Source organism: Dermacentor albipictus, chromosome 6 (genome assembly GCF_038994185.2).
Source record: "Dermacentor albipictus isolate Rhodes 1998 colony chromosome 6, USDA_Dalb.pri_finalv2, whole genome shotgun sequence".
NCBI lineage: Eukaryota > Metazoa > Arthropoda > Arachnida > Ixodida > Ixodidae > Dermacentor > Dermacentor albipictus.
The window spans coordinates 45560518-45582628 of NC_091826.1; the positions used below are offsets into that span (position 1 = coordinate 45560518).

General features: G+C 47.2%; 1 protein-coding gene across 1 annotated transcript in view; it reads right to left on the bottom strand.

The window, feature by feature from the left end:
* The window catches only part of LOC139061017 (uncharacterized), a 57135-nt gene continuing 35024 nt past the window's right edge, over positions 1-22111 (bottom strand). The window contains exons 15-24 of the mRNA XM_070540432.1: positions 20613-20679; positions 16246-16360; positions 14884-14984; positions 14166-14281; positions 12758-12812; positions 10653-10934; positions 8047-8292; positions 7070-7330; positions 4261-4338; positions 1-845 (exon numbers count right to left, since the gene is read on the bottom strand). Coding sequence (XP_070396533.1) covers positions 697-845; positions 4261-4338; positions 7070-7330; positions 8047-8292; positions 10653-10934; positions 12758-12812; positions 14166-14281; positions 14884-14984; positions 16246-16360; positions 20613-20679 — 1470 coding nt within the window. The 3' untranslated portion in view covers positions 1-696. The remainder of the gene's footprint in view (positions 846-4260; positions 4339-7069; positions 7331-8046; positions 8293-10652; positions 10935-12757; positions 12813-14165; positions 14282-14883; positions 14985-16245; positions 16361-20612; positions 20680-22111) is intronic.

Here is a 22111-nt window from a genome sequence, read left to right on the forward strand (position 1 = left end):
TGTATTTGTACAGATGGCATATAAGATTTATTATTTCTTCACATGTTTGGCAAATGAACAGTGCTCCCACAGTGTGACATTGCAATAAATAAAATCGGAAGAGGAAAGGAAGGGGATCATTGTTTTTGTTGCACGAAGAAGGCGTATATGTGGTTTGAGAGAAAAAAAGAGCTTTTGTTTCACTTTTCAGCACATTGTTTCGTCAGCATTTCTTGTTTCTTTGTGACCTGCTGGAATTGTTCATGGTCTTTGTCTCTTAACTGTAAAAACGTCAATGGGTGGGGATACGCACATTGTACTTCTGTGTGGTCTTTATCACTTATATGCTCTTCACGAATGGCTTCATCGATTTCAAATCTGAAACCCCTGTTCACCGTCCTAATCTTCGTGACTGCAATGTAGTTTGCAGTCACAACCTTATTTATATATGACATTTGGTGTCATGAAAGGAAGAAAGCTATTTTTTAAAAACTGTCAACTTCATCACCATTGTGTTTATCAGTCTAAAAGTAGGTTGGTAACGATGATGTTGAAAAGCTGCTTCTGCAAAACCCTTTCAGGTAATGTTTTGTGACCTCATGCGGAAGAGGTGTTTTTGAAAGTGCTAAATCACCCCGCTAAAACTTGTTTTGCTCACTAAATGTCATTCACATCCAGCATGTGATGAAGATGCGACGAAAGATGTCCAACGTAGTCCTAACTGGCGTCTTCATGACGCATGAAGCGCACAGTGGTGTTGTCTGCCCCGCCTCGGCGTGACCGGAAGTAGTTGAACGCGGTGTAGCCTGCTGCGCCGAGCACGAGACCGAGGATGAGCATGCCGAAGAGCAAGCCACCGAGTCCTCCTGAAAGGACGAGAAAACAACATGCCAATTTGTAAGCATAAGTTCAAATGTTAATTCAGAAACTATACTTCAGTGTGTGTTTCGTTTGCAGGTTCACTTGCATTTGTGTGGCTCCAAAACGTACACGTTGGACTACTGCATGCTTAGAAACTGGCTGCAGAGTGATTGTACGACGTCGCACTTTCATGCAATCATTGGTAACAGGCATCCTGGTAAGTTATTTCGTGTTCGCACATTTCAACGTATGCGGATGATATATATTTGTTTTCTCTCCTTAGTTCTTCACTTTCATATCATCACAATCACTACAAAAACAATGTGTTCGTTGGCATTGCATGTTGTTTTATATCGTTTCATGTGTTCCCAATGCTTTGAACCTCCGGGCACAAATAGAGGTGCAGACCACATCTAGGGACATTTTCCAAGATTACGCTCTGAACGCCACCTCGGATGGAGTTCCGAGTATATTCTCGGCAAGTGAAGTGAAAGTCCGAACTGAGGCTGTGTGAAGTCAGTTTAGGCAATGAGTGTTATATTGCTTAATATCGACATCAAGAAAGCTAACGTGCCAGATGATATCCCGAACGAATTTTTAAAAACGTATGCAGAATGGTGTAGCCAATACCTTGCCATTATATACCGCAAATCACTTGAGTCCGCACAACTACCAGATGACTGGAAAAAAGCGAAGGTGATTCCAATACATAAATCCGGCGACAGCAACGAACCTTCCAACTACAGGCCAATCTCACTTATCAGCACATCTTGTAAAATATTGGAACATATTATCTTCAAACACATCACTACATTTCTCGAGCAAGAACATATATTAATACCTCAACAACACGGCTCTAGAAGTGGCCTCTCAACGGTCACACAACTAACCGAAGTGGTCCATGACCTTGCGCTCAGCCTAAACAACCGAAGCCAGACAGACATGATCCTCCTCGACTTCAGTAAAGCGTTTGATTGTGTAAGCCATGTAAAACTAGTTGCAAAACTGGAGGCTGCAATCGGAGGTGGTCAAATTACTGCATGGATAAAAAACTTCTTATCACATCGAACACAATATGTTATTGCAGATAACACCCCTTCCAGGTCTGTAGCTGTCACCTCCGGTGTTCCCCAAGGGTCAGTACTGGGCCCATTGCTATTTTTTATCTTTATTAACGACATTGCTGCTAACATTGAATGTGACATTAAGCTCTTCGCGGACGATTGTATCATTTATAAAGAAATTGTCTGTTACGCAGACCACTTATTATTAAACAGCACTCGATTTGGTGTGCAATTGGTGTAAAGAGTGGCAAATGTCAATTAACACCACTGAATCTGTATGCATGTCCTTTACAACAAAAAAGAAGCCTTCAGAATTTTCTTACGCCCTCGGTGGCACTTGCCTGAATAAAGTAAATAACCACAAATACCTAGGTTTGACATTCTCCTCTACCCTTTCTTGGAACTTACATATTGATAATATTACCTCAGTCGCATTACGCAAGCTTTTTTTCCTTAGACGATGTTTACGCCTTGCACCGAAACACACCAGACTACTAGCCTATACAACTTTTGTTCGCCCCGTCTTAGAATACGCTAACATCATCTGGTTTCCACACACATCAACTAACATATCAAAACTAGAAAAAGTGCAAAGAAAAGCTGTGAGGTTTATTTTTAACAAATACAGTCCCTATGACTCCCCTACAAACCTCTTAGCTGATGCAGGTCTTAAAACACTATCTGTTAGGGCCAGACACGCCCGCTTAAAATTCATCTACCAACTAATGCACGACAGTTATAAGATAGACCGAACTGAGTACGTTACTTTGTCTACATCACGCCTGTCGCGAAAGAATCACCCATTTACACTAAACCAGTACAGTATTCACAATGACACGTTCAAGTTTTCACTTTTCCCACGTGCGATCAGAGAATGGAATCTCCTCCACTCAGACTTAGTTTTCTCTCCGTCACTTTCATCGTTCATCAACCTACTGGAGACATCAAACGGAGAAGACGCCACTTAACACACCCACATATCTTAATCTTAACCCACATATCTGTAATACTTATTTCTGTGCGTGGAATTTATGCATTTCAAACCCCAAACTCGCCGCTTCTGCGCGGTTATCTGTTACCTGTATAAGTTCTCTGATCTTATAAGTGTCATTCATTCGCTATTTTTTATATAAAATATAGTAATACAATATTGTTATATTGTTACACTAACTACATTGTTATATTGTTATGGCCATATTGTTATACCAACCAAAAGTATTGTAATAATGGTGATTTCTGCAGTAGTTAAGGAAGCGTTTTTCCTTCTTTTTTTTTCTTTTAATGTACCATGTAACATGACCTGTTTGTTTCTTTCTGTAAAATTGTGCCCACCTGCTTTGTTCTCAACTGATACTGGCAGTATTGCAAATAAATAAATAAATATTACTGCACGTAAGGAGGCACAGTCCTTCTTTTGTTTTATTATTGAATGCATATTGGTTTAATCCTGTAGGGTCTGTTCATGGATAGGAAAGGGCATATGATATGAGTAAGCCGACTGATTTTTGTGCTATTTGATTGTGTGTCTCTGAAGTAACTATAAATAATATGCTGCTTTTTGAGGACCGCTGTAAAAAAATTCAATTCTTGTAATAAGGCAACACATGGTTCATTTGGTAAACAAGAACATCAGCTGTAGCAATATGCCTTGCAACAAGAAGTCAACCCTCGTTTCGAATTAGGGAAGATATGCCAGTTGGTTATTCTAATTATTACTACTGCTACAGACTGGAAGCTTGCACAGGCTGCACCATAGAAAATAACCTTCCGGTGTTTAAAAGCGCTGCACATTGCTGCGCATTTTTCCTTTAACGCTAGTCAAAGTGCAACTCGAGTGTAACGGCTCATGAACTGTCGCAGAATAAAGTGAATGTGCCCTCGGCAGGAAAGCAACCGAAACCAGAGATCACATGCAGTTATCCTGCACGTGGGTTTTTCTTTAAGTTAGTCGTTGAATCACGGCTTCGGATTCAAGTAAATGTGCAGCGCTGATTGCTGCAGCTCGCGTGTTTTATTTGGGTTTGCCACGTAACTCCCGGGCCAATATGAAAGGAGAAGAAAGAGATTGTTTGCAAAGTGTTCCAGTGTCTAAATAGACAAACCCATTACGCAAGTGCTCTGTGCTACGTTAAAGGGAGAGCTACCTGTTGCATGTTAAAATGTCGAATTTGAATTCGAGCACCACGAGCAACTGTTTCGTGAAAAAAAAAATAAAGATCCGGGTTACTGCTCATATTGATCCCTACTCTAAGTGCTCTGTGTTGGCACGCACATTTCACCAATTATACTATTTTCGTCGTATTCATTGTTCACTGCCGTCTGCTCGACTCATATTGTCGAAGACAGCTGTACCCACCTGAAGTGTATCCGGTGGCTTGTGCAGAAAGCGCCTGCTTCTTGTTGAAGTGGACGAAGTCGTTGATGTGGTCTTGCTCTGCAACGGGTTCGAAATTGCATTTTGCACGTCGTCACTTATTAGGAGCTGCGCATCAGAAAAAAAAAGGTTAATTTTTTTTTCGAATTAAACTTAAAGTGCGCGTAGCCGGAGCGCACAACTACGGAAATGGAGAGCTTTAGCGTCTGCGCAGTAGCGTGGCCCCTAGTTCTTGCGCACGCAAGCCGCTCGCACCCCATAATCTAAAGCTCTCTATAGCTAGAGCTACGGCGATAGCTAAATCGCTATAACGAAGTCCAGTTGCTCAAATGGTCTAGCGCCGGCCACTCTCGCTGATACTATTAGCAGTTCCTTCATCTGTTGCTGTACTTACGATGGCGCTTGCGGTTGCCATGGTTACGGTCTCATTTACGGTCTAGCGAATGTTCTCAAGGTACTTCAACCTAACGTCATGTTACAGAGGAGCGGAATCACCGAAGGCGGGCTTCGCCACACAAAGCGTAATAATGTGGAGAAGCCTGATTCACATTTTTTTAGAAACACCAAATCTCAAGCAAAATTTTGTCTGTAGGCGGGGTGCGAGCTAGCAATTCGTCCTGAAAACGCGTTCTATTTCTTGTTCGAAGGCATTGTACGTCCCCCTACGACGGAGCCTGCTCATCTGATAAGAAGACTCGCGTCTTTGCATAGGTTTCAGTGTCAATGATCTCCGCGCTTGCACGGACAGCTGTTGAAGCGCATCACTGAGTGTTATCTGGGCGACCCTGCTTGTTATCTACGTCTCAGATTCTGGAAATAACGAGCTTTAAGTAGTCATTCGGACTGACGCCACTATCTGCTTGCAAAACCTGACGCCAAATGGCTCCAAAATTGGAAGCAGGAGGCTGCTGACGGATCGCTAGTCATCTCCATTATATAGACTGACCGAGGGTGCTTTTAGAAACGGTGGGTTAACAAATGCTCAATAGCGCCGCGCGCAAGAAAATTTCAGTGGCAGTGCAGCGATAAATGCGACAGAAGTGCATTAGGCATCACGTTGCACCTCTATGAGATCCCGAATCCATGCTCTAAACCACGTTCGCCACATTTCAAAGTACTGTTCGGGAGCTCAATCGACACCACGTCTTGCCACGAAGTGAAAGTGACAGTGATCGAGACAAGACCACCGTAATTAATAACTAACACTGGGAGTGTTAGCCCAGGGTTAGTTGTAGTAGTAAAACATAAATACCCTATGAGATCCCGAATCCATGCTCTAAACCACGTTCGCCACATTTCAAAGTACTGTTCGGGAGCTCAATCGACACCACGTCTTGCCACGAAGTGAAAGTGACGGTGATCGAGACAAGACCACCGTAATTAATAACTAACACTGGGAGTGTTAGCCCAGGGTTAGTTGTAGTAGTAAAACATAAATACCCAAGAAAGTGGATGGGAAAACAGCGCCGCGGTACCTCAATTGGTAGAGCATCGCACGCGTAATGCGAAGACGTGGGATGGTTTCCCACCTGCGGCAAGTTTTTTTTTTCATCGAGTTTCGTTTCCATTTATCATTTCTTTAATTCATTTAGTAAGTACAAGAAATTAACCCTATGTTTTCCTTGGTGTCATTGTTTGTTGGCTTCTTATATATATATATATATATATATATATATATATATATATATATATATATATATATATATATATATATATATATATATATAGAGAGAGAGAGAGAGAGAGAGAGAGAGATAATCACCTGACCTACCTCAACCACGTGAGCGGCTTCCTACACCTCATAAATATTCTTTTACACTTTTAATGCTAACGCATTAAAAGACTTCGCAGATGTATGTCAATCCACGAAACTCGTACATCAAAGACAGCGAAGCTGCTCGTGATGGTTCTCGCGCACTTCGGAAGTACCAAATAGTGGCCTGTTTTGCCGCTGCGCGAAATCCACCCGAGAGTTTGCAAACGCTTCACTGCACGTATAGTGCAATTCGTTCGCTATATGCGAGCCTTTTCAATTGCTTCGCCATATCCGAGCATTGAACTTCTATGCTCTCCGTTACATCCGACGCATGTCCCTGCTTGCCGCGTCGCCTCTGCCGTCGCCGGCGTCTGGCCCTGCGCTCATACGGCCGCCTCAGTGGTCCGACCCAGGCTGCGTTGCTGACATTTGATGCCTATGCAACTGATACAAACTGATACCGTCTGATATCACGCCGCATAAAAACCGTTGGGGGAACTCCACTTACACGGCTTCGCTGTAAAAAAATGGCTGGGGCTTAGCTAAGGTTACGCCCAGGATGCGAAGCATACTAGCCTTTATTTTAACGCGACAGCGTTAAGGAGCTCGTGTCGCAGAAAAGCCGGTGTCGTCGGCGTCGGCTCAGGCGTGCGGCGCTTGCTCAGGCGCACATTTCGTTGTCGCGCCGAACGCTGCGTTGCTCGACGCTCACCGCGTCCGATGCGGGGGGGCGACGCCCCGAGCGACGGCGCGAGTTGGAGCCCCGTTTCTCCTCTGTCGTGACGTCACGGTGTCACGTGGTATTCAAGGCGACACCGCCGCGCCTGAGGAGCTGGGTTGAGCTCTCGAGCGACGGCGCGAGTTGGAGCCCCGTTTCTCCTCTGTCGTGACGTCACGGTGTCACGTGGTATTGAAGGCGACACCGCCGCGCCTGAGGAGCTGGGTTGAGCTCTAGTAATATGCTTCGCATAAAAACAAACAAACAGACTGGACCGACATCCCTGCAGTGTCTCAAAAAAAGAAAGTAACACTCACGGAAGTAGAAAAAGCAGTCCTTGCTCGGCTGGAACTTGACGTCCTTGTTGGCCTCCATTTCGTCGATGGAGTGAGCGTTGAGCACGCACTTTCGGTCGGGCCCGTCATTGCCGGGACAGAAGTTGAACGACCTGCAGCGGCCGCTCGGGTCCAAGGTGCACTGCTTGGCGCAGTCCTCGAAGCTGATGATGGTCACGGTCACCGAGTCCGGGGCCAGCAGCTCCCCTTTGGCGCCCTCCCAGTAGTCGGCCGAGAACTTTTCTGCGCGGCCGGGGAGAGAGAGAAAAAAGCGTTAGGCCTCTGCCTCGCGCGCCGGCCATCGCCCCTGAATGATTCTGACGTATGCGCCGCCCGAAACCTACTCTCCCTTTCCCCCTCTATCCCCTCATCTTTCATTCCCCGCCCCCCATCCCCAGTACGCTGCGCCGTGCTGCCATATGGGCTGCAGAATTGAGCGTACTTTCCCTCTCCCAAATCACGAAGCAGAAAAAGAAAAGCGTTACGCCGTGTGTGGACCTCGGAACGCCGTGAACGCGCTCGCGTTGCACACGCCCGTGACGTGGCGCCACGTCTTCGTCCCCATTGGCTGCGCCGTCACGTGCCCGATGACGCGCGCACCGGGCCACGCCTTTAGTCAGCCAGATATGGGTGCGCCGTGACGTGTGCAGTTACGCAGGCACTGGGCACGCTGTTGGTCAGCCAGAAGCGTGGAGCCGGCGTGGCGTCCAAGAAGCGTGCGCGTCCGTGACGTCACACTGGGGTTTTCCGCATGAAATTCGAAAAGGCGGGAGCTTAAACTTAATTTATCGGGTAAAAAAAACATCGTATTTTTAATCCGCAGACCTCCACTCTACGGCGTCTCGCATAGCTACGGCGTTGTCTTGTTTTTTGTTCGTGGACTTTCTAGCCACGCGAATCGACCGACAAGCACTGCTGGTTTGCCCTCGTCGAGAAGGCAGGACGCGGACGTGACTCACGGGCGTAGTGCGAGCAGGCCTCGGTGTCGTTGACGACGTCCTCGGGCCGGATGTCGAGGAAGTGCTGCTCGTGCAGCACGCAGTGCTTGGTGCCCGGGCAGTACTCGAACCCGCGGCAGCGGACGAGCTTGTCGTGCTTGCACAGCTGCGCGCACTGGTTCTCGTCGGGCACGTTGTCCTTGGACAGGGCTCCGCCCACCCGGCTCACCGTGCCCGGGAACTTCTCGTACATGGCGATGTAGGAGCCTGTTTCGCACGGACAGTAGAGGGGGGGGGGTGAGCTTTTACTACTGAGGGCACCTAAAGGCCAACTCCAACAAAAGTTGACTTTGGCTATATTGATTACAAGATTACAAACAAGTAGTGTATGTATGTATATATATATATATATATATATATATATATATAGGCACCGCGATTACGGCAGCGATCGGGGTAAAGCTGCAGGGCTTGCAATTGTTTTTTATTAGCGGTATTCTTTATGGAAGGACCTTTAAAGGCCAGCTGCAGCGATATTTGACTTCGGCTAAATTTATTATCATTGATATATATATATATATATATATATATATATATATATATATATATATATGAAGCCAACAAACACGGACAACATAGGGGAAATTACTTGTGCTTAATGAATGAAATAAAGAAACGATAAATTATGGAAATGAAAGTGGATGAAAAAACAACTTGCCACAGGTGGGGAATGATCCCACAACCTTCGCGTTACGCGTGCGATGCTCTACCAGTTGAGCTACTGCGGCGCCGTTTCCCCATCCACTTAATTCTTTCGGCATTTATGTTTTCTAGTAGAACCCTGGGAGCGTTAGCCAGTGCCACCACTCGCAATGCTTGGCGGTGGATGTGGAACATCCTTTCTGCCGCAGGCGTCACGAGAACGTGATCTTTTAGGGTGAAGGCAACCGGTCCATACATTCTACCATACATTCCATACATTCTACCTGAAGGCATCAATGTTGCCGGATTCGAGACCGTCGTTATGTAATATACGGAAAGAAAGCGGGTTAACCGACGGGCCCGTTTTTTATACGTCGCATAAGTTATTATGAGCTGTAGTTACTAGTTCACTGTAACGAAGTGAACCCGTATTTCGCGTGAGCGTACTTTCTCTCATTTCTGCCGTCATTGTTTATCTAATCACCGTCTTTATATATCTTGCCGTTATGCTTCAAGATCACGATTAGGACCCGCGCCGTCCACACCACTACACAGCGATGAAGCACCGACTGTTTTAACGCGAGAGCGTTAAGGGCTCCAAATTCAATTAGTTCAGTAACTTCGTTGCGCATCATGGAGTGCCTGCGTGGTTAGGTATGCGTTATTCGAAGTTATTTTTTGCCGAAGCGACGTCCGACGCCGGATTTCATGTGACACGGGGCGTGTCACATAAAATCCGGTGTCGGTATTACTTACTTTGTGAGTAATACCGCTACAGACACGGGGACGGAGGAAGGCGACAACACAGGGCGGTACTTGCAACAGTTGCAAGTGCTACACAGGGGTGCGATCGGAGATGGTTGTTCGGCGCGTTCGTTCGGTTACCGGCGCGCGCGATTGGCCTACTCCGCGCCGACGTCGCCAGCCGCGGGGCGCCGCCCCGTTTTTGGTGACGTCAAAATGACGACACGCTCCTGTCAATCATCCGCCCACCGAGCATTTCGTCCGAACGCGACGGGAGTTGAGAAGTTTGGAGCGATCATACGGCTTCGCATGGCGCGTCTGGTGGATTGGATTGGATCCAACAGGCGGCCTTTTCGGCTGCAGAATGGCACGTTTGCGAAACGCGTTTGAAGAAATGACAGAAAGTTAATTCCGGCGTCGTTTTTCTTTCTCGAAACAAATAATTCGTCGGTTGCACAGAGAAATCGACAACATCATCGGTGCCAGCGAGCCACTGGGATGTTGTCGCTGCCTCTTGAAAAGTGCGCCACTCTTCCCGTCGTTTTTTTTTTCTTTTTCCTTCTTGCTGTGCGCGACACCACCTAGGGACGACGCAAAGAACCTTGTAGGTATAAATTGCAGTAGTCACACGTACTACTATTTGAAAACGTGTTTGGGCTTGAGAAGAAAAATACATTTTTTTAGATAAAGATTTAATTCATTTGGAAGACGAGAAACATTTGGTTTTGTAGTATACTGCTTGCAAGCAGACGACAAACGACGGAAGTAAACTTCCGGGGAGGTCACCGCTTCCTGATTGGCTGCTCTCTCCACCCCGCTGTCACAAATTTTGCATACTGCAACTTTGTGACGTTGCAGCAACTGAACAGAACGCGCAGCGAACAAAATATCTCCGATCGCGCCCCAGGTCGGTACTTGCAACAGTTGCAAGTGCCGCCCTGTGTTGTCGTCTTGCCCCTCCGTCCCCGTGTCTGTAGCGGTTTTATTCAGCGTCTCACCAACTGGCTTACAACTTTACCCTGCTAAATACCCACTAACACAGGGCGGTACTTGCAACTGTTGTTGCAAGTGCCGCCCTGTGTTGTCTCCCTCCGTCTCCGTGCCTGTAGCGGTCTTATTCGCAGTTTCTCACCAACTGGGCCTACACAACTTTATGCCCGCTTAAATATACATCCACTCACGTGCGTAGACGTCGCATCGCGTGTCGGTGGCCAGGCTCTTCTTGGCGGCCGCGTCGTCGTCCCGGATGTAGATGGACGACAGCCGGCAGTCCTTGGTGGCCGCGCAGTAGGAGAACGAGGCGCACGCCATGCCGCTCTCGGTGATGCAGTTGCGGTAGCACTGCTGCACCGACGTGATCTCCGAGCTGCCGTCCAGCATGACGGCCTTCATTGTCGTGTCGACGTCCGTGGACAGCACCTTTTCGGGGAACGCCACGTCGTACAGGCCGCCCGCGTGGTTCGCTGCGCGCGATTGGTGGATTGGTGCGTTGTTAGAAAAGGCGGTTTTAACGCGACAGCGTTAAGGAGCTCGTGTCGCAGAAAAGTCGGTGTCGGCGTCGGCGGCGTTGGCCGTGAGCGATAAATCCCAGCAGGCACTTCATGAATAAAAAACAACTTGCAAGATGGGCTGCAGGTGGGAATCGAACCAGGGCCTCCGGAGTGTGAGACGGAGGCGCTACCACTCAGCCACGAGTTCGATGCTTTTGGAGGTCCCTCCCCAGTCTGACTATGGGACCTCCTAGAGTTACTTTCTTCTGTAAAACATTCAATCTCATCAATAAACTGAAACTGAATGGATCGTGCGCAGGGGGTGTAACTTGCCGTGCCCCATCTCGTTCGACTGCGTTCTCTAAGCGGCGGAAGCTGTGTTTCGTGTCGATCGAGCAGACGACAAAAAACAGAAACGAGGAGATACTCCGCTAATGATTATGATGATTTGCTTGCATCCCCTTTGAAGAGGGGCGGCGACTATTAATAGTCGCCTGGTCGGCTTGATTTAACCGGGCATGCTATACGTGTTTTTCATTCTAGCATTCTTGTATACATTTCCTTAATCTTGTTTTTTTTAATCCTTCCTCAAAACTTCTCTGTCTACCTTGTACCACTACCTGTGCCTGAAGCGGATCCGGCCGTATCAGTCTCTTCCTTGCTTTTTTTTCTCACCATTGCTCCAGACGTATTTTGCTTATCGACGCTGCTTATCTTGCTCGAACAAACATTGTGCGCTGGTTCAAACGGCCCCCGTGCCGTGCGACTTGTCGGCTGGCATAGGAAACTTTACGGAAAGGTTAACCTCTCAACTATATCCGTGACGAAGTTAACTCGTCATGAGAAAGGTGTCGCTACCTCGTAATTTTGACATGTAAATGGCCGTTGATCATGCTAACGCAATGCGATTTCTGCCCAGTGCTCTAAATGTCAGCGTGAGGAAGTTCAACATGGTAAGCGTAAACGACAGGAGTGACAATGACGCCCTTGAGGTGCGGCTAGAGCAGTACGGCATTGCACTGTCTGGTGTGCTTCAACTGGCATGGACCGGAAGAATCCGGACAGGCAGTGTATTTTGCTATTTTGTTAACAAGAGCAGTAAAAGCGGTATAAGAAGCATACCTGGTACCACATGGTTCAAGAAAAAAAAAACACAAAATAAACGCGAGTTGCAACAAAATTCGCACTTTTCGTCAATTGTTTTTTTTTTTCCTCGAAATTTCTTGTGGCAGTTGCGGGGGTTATAACCCACGGCGGTAGCTCAATGGTTGTGGCGTTGAACTGCAATGCTGAGATCGAGGTCGCCGGTTCGATTCCTGCCGCATTTCGATGAAGGCGATGCGCAAAAAAAAAAGAAAAGGAAACCACTTGTGTAACTTGGGTTCGCATGCACGTTAAAGAAGCTGTGGTGAAAATGAACCCGCAGACCCACCACTGTACAGCGTGCCTCATCTCATATCCTGGTCTTGGCACATAAAACCCCAGAATTTTACATTTAATTTTAGCGGTGTTTTAATTTTAACGCTCCATGCCCAATTAATTAATGCGCCAATAAGTGAAAATAACAACCTAAACGCGACGCTTTCAGGAGCACGAAATTAACACCCCGTTGTGAGATATTTCCTATATCCATCGGAGCACCCTATTGAGGGCTAATAAGAGTTTAAAGCTTCGTTAAAAATACACAATACTAATCTTTTTTTTCACGTTTTCTGGCCGTATACTTCTAAGACAGATTTCGCACACCGCAGGCCTGCAAGCGCGCGAACATCAGATGCAGAGGCACTTATACTTACCGTTGAATGGGCTGGCGTCCGTGTTAAGCCTAACGGCAGTGTATGTTGCCGCAATCTGTAACACAGTCGCAAAGGCGAGTACAAATTAGCCGAAACGTCTATAGATGGCCGACTCACTTTTGTGAGCGCCGGGTATAGCCACCGCAAAGTCACGCTTGCAAAACGAGCCCCAATATCAGGCGACATTATGGGAACCGCGAAAAGGGAAAGAAGTGACTATTCGTCTAAAACAGAGACTTCCTGTCATGCTTACGTTTTACCGCATTAAGAAAACGCGCTTTAGAAGCGAAGTTTCATGGAGCTGGATTCGACATAACAATTGCCAGTATTCCGTCTTTGGGAGCCTCTTCTCTGGGACATTGTCGTAGGGATGTTGGAGCAGCTGTTGTGGGGGTATATGATTGAATCGGAACGATTTCCTTGTTAAATTCTCAAAAAGTTTTCTGAATTCATTCCCTGAGCCATTCCAAACTTCTCAATAGTGATACCGTTCAGGCTCGGACAATCTTTTTCTTAAATCACCCGATTCTTGAGCAATTTCCCATTTAGTGGGTGTGAGCCACTCTCGGATGAAAGCAAAGGAAAGCGAAAGAAAGACTGAAAATATCGCATGTTTGCGCCTTCTTTGTGCACAGTGCCGCTGACTCACGCGCGCTTTCTTAGCAGTTGCCGGTGGACTTTGACAAAGTAGCGCTAGCACGACGGTGGTACTACGCACCTGACTGAACCCTCCCTCCCCCCCCACAAATTTACTGCGGTCCTAGGATGCCTCAATACTACGCCTCGGTGCTGGAATCGAGGCACCCTATGTGGTGTGGCATTGTAGCGCCTTCTGCATGCACTAGACGAAACACAGTTGTTGCCTCCGAGATTTGATTGGCCCGCCTTGCGCCTTTATTGACATGTTGCGAGATTAGACACATGACACACAAGGGGCTTCATACAAAGGGGCAGGAAACAGCGCAAGCTCTGAGAATAATTTGCTGTGGCAAATAACGATTATCCGTGTACAGCACGACTATAGAAGACACTTGGTGTTTGTCTCGTGCGTCGGAGAGGGTTGGTTGAGGATTTGGCTCCAACCGCCGGGTAAAGTTTTTTTGTTTGTTTGCTTCCGCTTCGATATCGCTTTGCTTTATCACGAATATGAAGTTTATGTTAAACTGAATGCTTAGGTTTAAAAATACAGTTAAGCAACAGTTAAGTGCCCCTATAATGTCCTTAGATTCATTATCTCTTGACTATTTATGATTGTTACAAAAAGAACTCCGGTTAGTTCCCCTTATTCTACGTGGCTTTTAGTAATCTAAGACAACAACAACAAAAAACACGTAATCCCATGAAAACATAGCTCCCTCTCCGGTCTCTCTCCGCAAAAATGATTCGTCGTTCTGTCAAGTCAACTTGCCGAGAGCTCATCGCTGGCAACCTTGAGCACGAACCGCGCGTTGTCGACCTCGTCCTTGAGCATCTTGACAACCTCGGAGTTGTTTCTGAACGTCGCCTTCATGTCGGCATCCGCCTCTGCAAAATGAAATCGAGCGACGACGTCGTGTTTGGACCACCAAGCATGGTGATTGACACTCTATACGTCCGCGTCGATAGAGAGCTTTAGGTTAGGCCTGGCACGCAAGCGGGCACCCACTCGTTGGGTGGATGGTGACCACCGGGCGCCCAAAAGAACCCAAAGCGAGCACAACAGAGCGCGCAGGGCCCACAATGGACTTTGAGTCCCCAAACGCTTGGTGTGTGTTGCGTCCCTCATAGTCTAAAACTCTCTCTAATGTTATGAAGAAAACGAGAAAGAACGTGATACGATCGAAACTGCGACTTGAGAACCACTGCAGGGCAGAACTCATCTGTTGTAGGTTAATGTCTGCCTATAGTTCGCGAACAGAGAGTTGATCGAAAGGAAATAAATACGCGAATAACCTCTTTTCGCGGTTTCGATGTGTAGCCCCGATGTGGCAACTGTGGCCCGAATATTTGTGCGAACGAAATGAGCACCTGTACATCGCGGCTGTGTGACCCGGCCTAGAATTCTATTGAAAGAGCTGTTGACAGTTCTATTGAAGACACACGCGCGCATTTGTGTTTGCTCTTTTTTCCCCGTGACGTGCACTTACTGGTGTAGCGGCGGCACCCGCTCATGGCCATGGGTCTGCCCCAGTCGAAGGGCCGGTTGCTGGGCGAGAAGAAGCAGCCGTGGTTGCAGTAGATGAACGTCCTGCAAAGAAAAAGAAAAGGGGGTTACGAAGGAAGTGTATAAGGTTGCGTTTGCCTTACAGTATCGATCGATCAATCAATCAATCAATCAATCAATCAATCAATCAATCAATCAATCAATCAATCAATCAATCAATCAATCAATCAATCAATTCTAACACGAGAGGTTAAGATGTTGAAACCGTGGTCAAAATGCCCCTAAAAGGGCTTGCCGAGGGCCGTGCACAAACCAGCATACAAGAAATTCGTTCATTCATTTATTTGTATACAACAGTGTAAGATAACGCACAACAGTGGTAGCCGTAACGGCTAGTACAGTGTCTGCTAAAGAACTAGCAATAAATAAATAAATAAATGAATAAATAAATAAATAAATAAATAAATAAATAAATAAATAAATAAATAAATAAATAAATAAATAAATAAATAAAATTCTATCAGCGCACGCTCTCAATGGTCATTTTAATCTGTAAGCTACGTAAGTATCTTGGTGTTACTCGGCACACTGTAGCAGAGGAAACAGCGCGCACAGAAATGTTCAAATAACATCAATCGCTTTGCATTCCTGAATTATGAATCTCGCATGAAGTGAAAAATCGCGTATGAAATATGACAAATGCAAATGCGGACTTCTGTTTTGCGTATAAATAACATATACCTGTCTTGATATTCAGCTATAGGCTCGCAATCGCACTACAGCGGGGGGGGGGGGGAGGGTATTTTATTACTGTCCACCTAGTGGCCACGTCCATTTTGTCTCCTGCTGAGGTGCTCATTGGCTGGGGGTGCCTGTCTCCTTATGACGCGTACCCCAGCCCAGCCAAATGGCGCTTCAGTAGCAGACGAAATGGACAGTTACAGAATGCCCCCTCCCCCCCCCCCCCCCTCCAGGTTGATGACGCCTGTCGCCAGGTAAACTGGCCACAGCACAAAATGTGACAAGTGGGTTCTTCGAAGCACTGAATCGGCGGCGCATTCAGAAACGAAACTCTGTGAAGATGCGTCGTTGGTACTGTCATAATTGGGCAGGATAGGATGATGCTAAAACCATAACACCTTCCTACTCTCTTTCTCGCCCCCCCCCCACCCACCCTCACACATTTATGGCAGTACTCTAATGTAAGCAACGCCGGACAGAGGTCTGGTAGTTCCTGTATGGCATATGAAATACGATAGATCTAACGATGTATTTTTTGTGTGTGTGCGAGAGGGACGGTGAATACGATAGCTGTTTTAATATCTAAGTATGCGGTGGTACTCACACGCAGTCAGCGTCGTTGAAGCACTTTTCGGCGCACTCCTCCTGCGATGGCACTTCGCTGACGTGTTTCATCTTTTCGCCCGGCACGAACATCTTCTCGCTCCTTATGAAACTGGCTGCAGGGTAACGGGGACAGAAAAAGAAAGAAAAGCGCAAGTCGAGCGTCATTGGAGGGCCACCATCGCGTTTCCCGCGTTCTCAAACAAGCGGACGTGCTGCGGAAGCCTCTTTTGCGGGGATTACTCAAAAGTCCAGTGGCTGCAGGAACATGCTAACAAAAAAGGCAACTAATATAGTTGTGTGGCCGGCCACATAACTCGCTCTCTTTATTCACGCGACACCTGGTCAAAGTCTGATTTTGTTTGTACTCTCACTGCATCCTTGTAGTCCGAGAGCCTCTTTCCCGCTGAGACACATGTGCCCTGTAAGTTATCTGTGTTTCCGCTCCCTTCGCCGTAATATCGATATGCACAGACGTCGCCGGAAGGTGTAATTAAGCAGCCCATCGCACCTGCCGTAACCTATAGATGTATGGTCCAGCACCTGAAAACTCCACCCATGCATTGCCGATAGGCTTGCTTTATCGTGCCAATTTCTAGCACTAGAAATGCAAAGGAACCTAAATTTCGATCTCTCCGCCACTTTTAGCGTGCGCGGCCAACGGTTGTAGTTTTTTATGGTGCAACGATATCGCCTGCTTTGCCACTAAATTGGGGTTAGGAACTTTGTAGCTGCGGCGAAATGATTCTTGTTGGCTAAGTTCGAATTCTGAACAGGCTCGCATTTTTCTTTCGTGCTTATTTCTATTAACTTTCAATATTTATGGTGCCTGTTAGAATGAACTGCCAATATATGTAATTATATGGGCTTTCACAAGCTTACACTATTGGCCCAACCGCTTTTGTGATGTACTACGTTTCTTTTTTTCTCCCCTGAAATCAATAAAGAACTCAAATCAAACTGATCCATCGCTCGCGTCCACAGCGGATGCCCACCGTATGCTGTGCTTGTTTACCGTGACACAGGCTACACGATATTGTGTGCTCAGAAGTCCCGGGTTACGGACAAACCATTCCAGAGTCATTACAAAAACTGTGATGCACGGTTAATCCAATCCATTTGTCCATTACATCAGTGCTGCAGTAAAAATTCGTTATAACGATGTTGAAGAGGAAGCTAGAAATGCTTCGTTATATCTTCTATCATATGCACTGCATCACGAATCTTTACGGGGATTTCAAGGGGAATTTCACTTCGTTATATCCATTATTTCATTACATCCCGTTTCGTCATAACGAGGTCTGACTGTGCATCACAGAAGTTAGAACACGACCTATCATATCGCGATCTTTTCGTCGGCGCATTTTTATCTACTGCCTTCGCAACAAGTTACTTTTCAGTGCCACCCGTCGAGCAGCACCGTACATCAGACGCGTCTCGCACATCTTGCAGGAGCAAACATTAGCCAATTCCTGGCCACGTGCACGAAATTGGACATTTTATTGCGATAGCACTTACGCGTGCGCTCGTCGCGCGATAACGCCACTGGCGCCGGTATCATGCTATTGCGCCCGACGGCGCATGCGCTGTTAGCCCGCGCAGGGTGTTCGCCTGCCAAAACGACGACGCGAAGTCGGCGCACCGTCAACGCTACGCCAAATCGCCTCGGTGGCGGAGTCGGGGCAGCGTACTGTCTTCCGCTGCTGGCATAAGTGTTGTGTGCAGGCAGACTGTAGCGTTCCTGCCGAGCTGCTGTGTGTATGCAGTGCTCTGAGCGGAACGCGCAGTAAACGTCAAGCTAACGTTATCCAACACCGTTGTCGCATGGCGACTTTCTATCGCGGTCGAGCCGGATCGAAATTCTCGACCGCGATGGGCTCCTTGCCTCAGCTAACGCAAAGGGGCCGAAGGAGGTCGAAAATTTCGATCCCGATCGGGCGTGATCGCGATCCAAAGTGCGCCACGTGAGACACCCATGTAATATTTGGCAGGACGCCGACTAACGCCCACGGCTTCCCATCGGTCCCGTCCCGCGCTCCATATGGGTGCGACGTCCGCAACACCCCCTGGCAACACTCCTTATAACGCCTACGTTCTGAGACGCCTGGTCAGGGCGCTGTTTCTTTTACACAGCAGATGTTGCCTTTCGTTCTGCGTCGCGCCAGCATACGCACCCGTGGACAGTTCGAACAACGTCCGAGTAGTTAGACCGCACAGCTAACATTGCTGTCGCTCTCAAAGCTTCGTCCTTTTAGGCCAACTTGGGCGAAACTGCCAAAGTTGTTTTTCTTCGTGTTTTTTTTTTTAAATTATCGTTCTTTGTACGAGCCGCGACAGACTTGAGCGGTTGTCCTGCCGATATTGCTTGTCACGCACCAGACCGTTGTTTATTTTTGCAACGAGTCCCGAAACCATTTTTAGCACGTCTGCCACAAAAATTCGTTTACTTTTCGAGCCTGTTTTGCTGCCTGCCACACCGGTTGTGCGATATCCCTGTATGGTGTGTCGGGGTAAATTTAATCGATTCCTCGATCCGCTTATCCAATTTCCGAGCGAGGCAGGTCTGCGCGCGTTTACTTAAGCACTCTAACGTCGTGTGGCAATGCTTGCGACGTCAAAGGAAAGAACGACAAAAAGAAGCTGCCAGCTGGAGATTAACTCCATGTCGAGGTTGCACTCCCTGGGGTGTATACATTTGCTCTGAGCACCAGCGCAGTGAACGTGTACTTTCTACACCCGTTAAGGCGTATCCTTGTCCACAAAACACTAATCGTCGTTTATCTTGCGTGCCTTTCTTTTTGTAGAGCTGTTAGCCCAGTACTCCCAGGTAATGAACGGCATGCGCATTATTAACGTCACTTGGCATTCTTGACAGGAAAGTGGCGAGCGCAACGTTTTCAAGCAAGGAACCGCACGCGAGACAGATGACTGTTGATGTGGAACGAAAATTCGCCCGAATGGGCGCAAGCTCTATTTAGTGTGTGTACTACGCCAGGGTGTACGAAAGTTGCCCGAAAATCGAGTGTTATGCAGGACAATTATTTACTTCTCCAATAGGAGTTCTCAGTACTTCCTGTTGTTTTTAGACTTAAAAAAAAGTTTGCATCCTTTGGGGCGTTACGCGATAAACGAGCAAGACACAGAAGACACACCGTATGTCTCCTAGTAACTCACGTTTGGTATTGCGTCGTTTTCGTCTTACAGATGAAGATAAACGAGACCCGCCGTGGTTGCTCAGTGGCTATGGTGTTGGGCTGCTGAGCACGAGGTCGCGGGATCGAATCCCGGCCATGGCGGCCGCATTTCGTTGGAGGCGAAATGCGAAAACACCCGTGTGCTTAGATTTAGGTGCACGTTAAAGAACCCCAGGTGGTCAAAATTTCCGGAGTCCTCCACTACGGCGTGCCTCATAATCAGAAAGTGGTTTTGGCACGTAAAACCCCAAATATTATTATTATTATTAAGATAAACGAGCATATAAGAGGAACCTTAATTACTGCGGGCCCGGCCTCCCTACAGAAATACGTTTCAAAACCCCGGAATGCCGCAAGCTGGCTACTGCTTTACTGATTTGAAGGAAAATTACTGACATCATGAGTTGTCCATGCGCGTGGTATGGTGTTTATCATAGTGAACTCGCATAGTTATCAGTAATTTTACATAGATATGGTGTCGCTGTCTCCTATCGCGCTCATGTCGGAAGGACTCTGATGTTCACGTGTAACGGTCAACTATGAGCCCTTGCTCAAACGAGTAATTTTCTAATAACTTTTGAGAAACTCAAATGTCAACATTGGATTTCAGGGGCATACAGACAAAAGTCTATTTCCGAAGAGGGAGGTAGACTTGGAAATTGCGAACGTTCCCACTTTCTACGTCACATGAAGGGCCAAGGTAATCACGTGCTTTTATGCGAAGCATACTAGCCGCACAACCACGCTCTTCCTTGCTGCGCCGCGCGCGGCCGCGTAGCTACCATATGACGTCATAACAGCTGCAAAAGCGGAGGCTCAGCTCGTGCGCTCGCCTGCGGTCGCACAGATGGTACTGCGGCCTAACTCCCGCTCCTCCCGCTAGGGCACTGACGTCACAACAGCTGCAAGCCGGGCTCAACTCTTGCGCTCGCCTGCGGTCGCACAGCCGGTGCTGCGGCCTAACTCCCGTTCCTCCCGCTAGGGCACTGGCGTCATAACAGCTGTATAAAAGAGCGGCGCGCTCTCGTCGAGGCCAGTTGTATAGCGCGATGGCGGGAAAGGAAAGGGCCGCTCGTCAGACCGCAAAGCGCAAGCTACAAAGAGCCACGGAAACGGCCGTATGCTTCGCATCCTGGGCTTAACCTTAGCTAAGCCACAGCCATTTTTTTCTCACCAATTGCATCGGGGGCTGGTAGCAGTTGGGCGACGACGTGAATGCTGTTGTCTTCGAGGAATCCAATCTGTGCGGGACGAAAAACAGAGGATTTTCAGATTCCGGCACTCTCTTCCCCTTAATTTTTTCATTGTGACTGGAAACTCCTGGTTGGAAAGTGAAAAGCCTGCAGAGTTCACTTTTGTTAGAAGAGGGGAGACGGAACGCGACAGTTGAATTCCGCACAAGAGCTCCGCGCAGTGTTGGCCAACACGTCAAAGTTCTGACACTAGGGTTTCAATCCTGGTCACAACTGCGCGTCCACCATTCGGGGGCGTATGGCAGTGACGTCAGTAAGTGTGCTAATTACGCCTTCCTTTTTATAAAAGTAAGTTCAGACGGTCAATGGGTTGTGCTGTAGACTTCTTGTACAGAAAACTTCTTGCCTTCTCATTGACCTGCTCTTTCGCTATGTGAAAATATGAGCTTGATTACAGGAGGAAAGAGAGCCATGCGAGGAAGTACAACATCAGGGGACGCAAGAGAGTAGAGCGCTCCAAAGCATACATAGCACAGTCGTTTACAAGTCTATCAGTTTTCCAGTTTATTCTGGAAAATAGCGTTACCTGCGGGCTCATAGCAAGGTGAAAAACACAGCGCCACGTCTAGTGGCTTCTAGTTAGCGTTGTTTTTACAAAGTTCGGGCTCAACTACCTGTGCTCTTTTCTAAAAAAGCTTAAAAAAAGGATGTTACGCTTACTACTGCTTCATTTCTACTCAAAATGTGCAGCGAGGTCGTATCTTGTGGTCTGGGTAGCTCAATTTGAAACTTGCCATGGTTGCTTGCCTAGCAGTGAAAAAAATGCGCATTTGCTTTCCTCTGTTATCCTCTTTGTGTTCACGTCGCATGCACTCCCAGCGATTAATGAAAACCAATCTCGAAGATCAAGGTTTGCTGTCCTACACGCACCAGAAGTGACCAAGTATACGTCATAGCCGCCATGTTTTGGACATCAGTCGACGCGAGAGGCGCAGGTGAAAGCAGCTTCGCATTTTCTTCCTTGACAAACCGAACAAGTAACAGTGCCCTCTGCAATGTACAACCGCACCTTGAGGGTATGATAAATAAATAAATAAATTATGTTGAATGATTGGGATGGGAAAAAAATGGGATCTAGATGCGGAATTTGAGCAGTAAAGAAAGCATTGGTAACTGCAAAAACACAAGTCGGTGAGCCTGTATTGTCTGTCTCTTTTGGTTTATTGAGGTCCACATGCTTAGGATAAAAGGTCTGTTCACTTTGACCGTAGACCTAGAACGTACACCTATATGGGCATTAGTCCCAAAAGATGTAAAGCCAGAAGTTTAATGGCTATTTAAAAAAATACCATGTAAACTCCAAATAAAAACGTTCTGTTGGCATTCTGTAAGCTCGCAGAAAAACGTTCTGCTTGACATTATGTAAAGTAACTATATAATTTGTTTTTTTGTTGTTGCTGATTTTTTTTTGCGTCCGAGA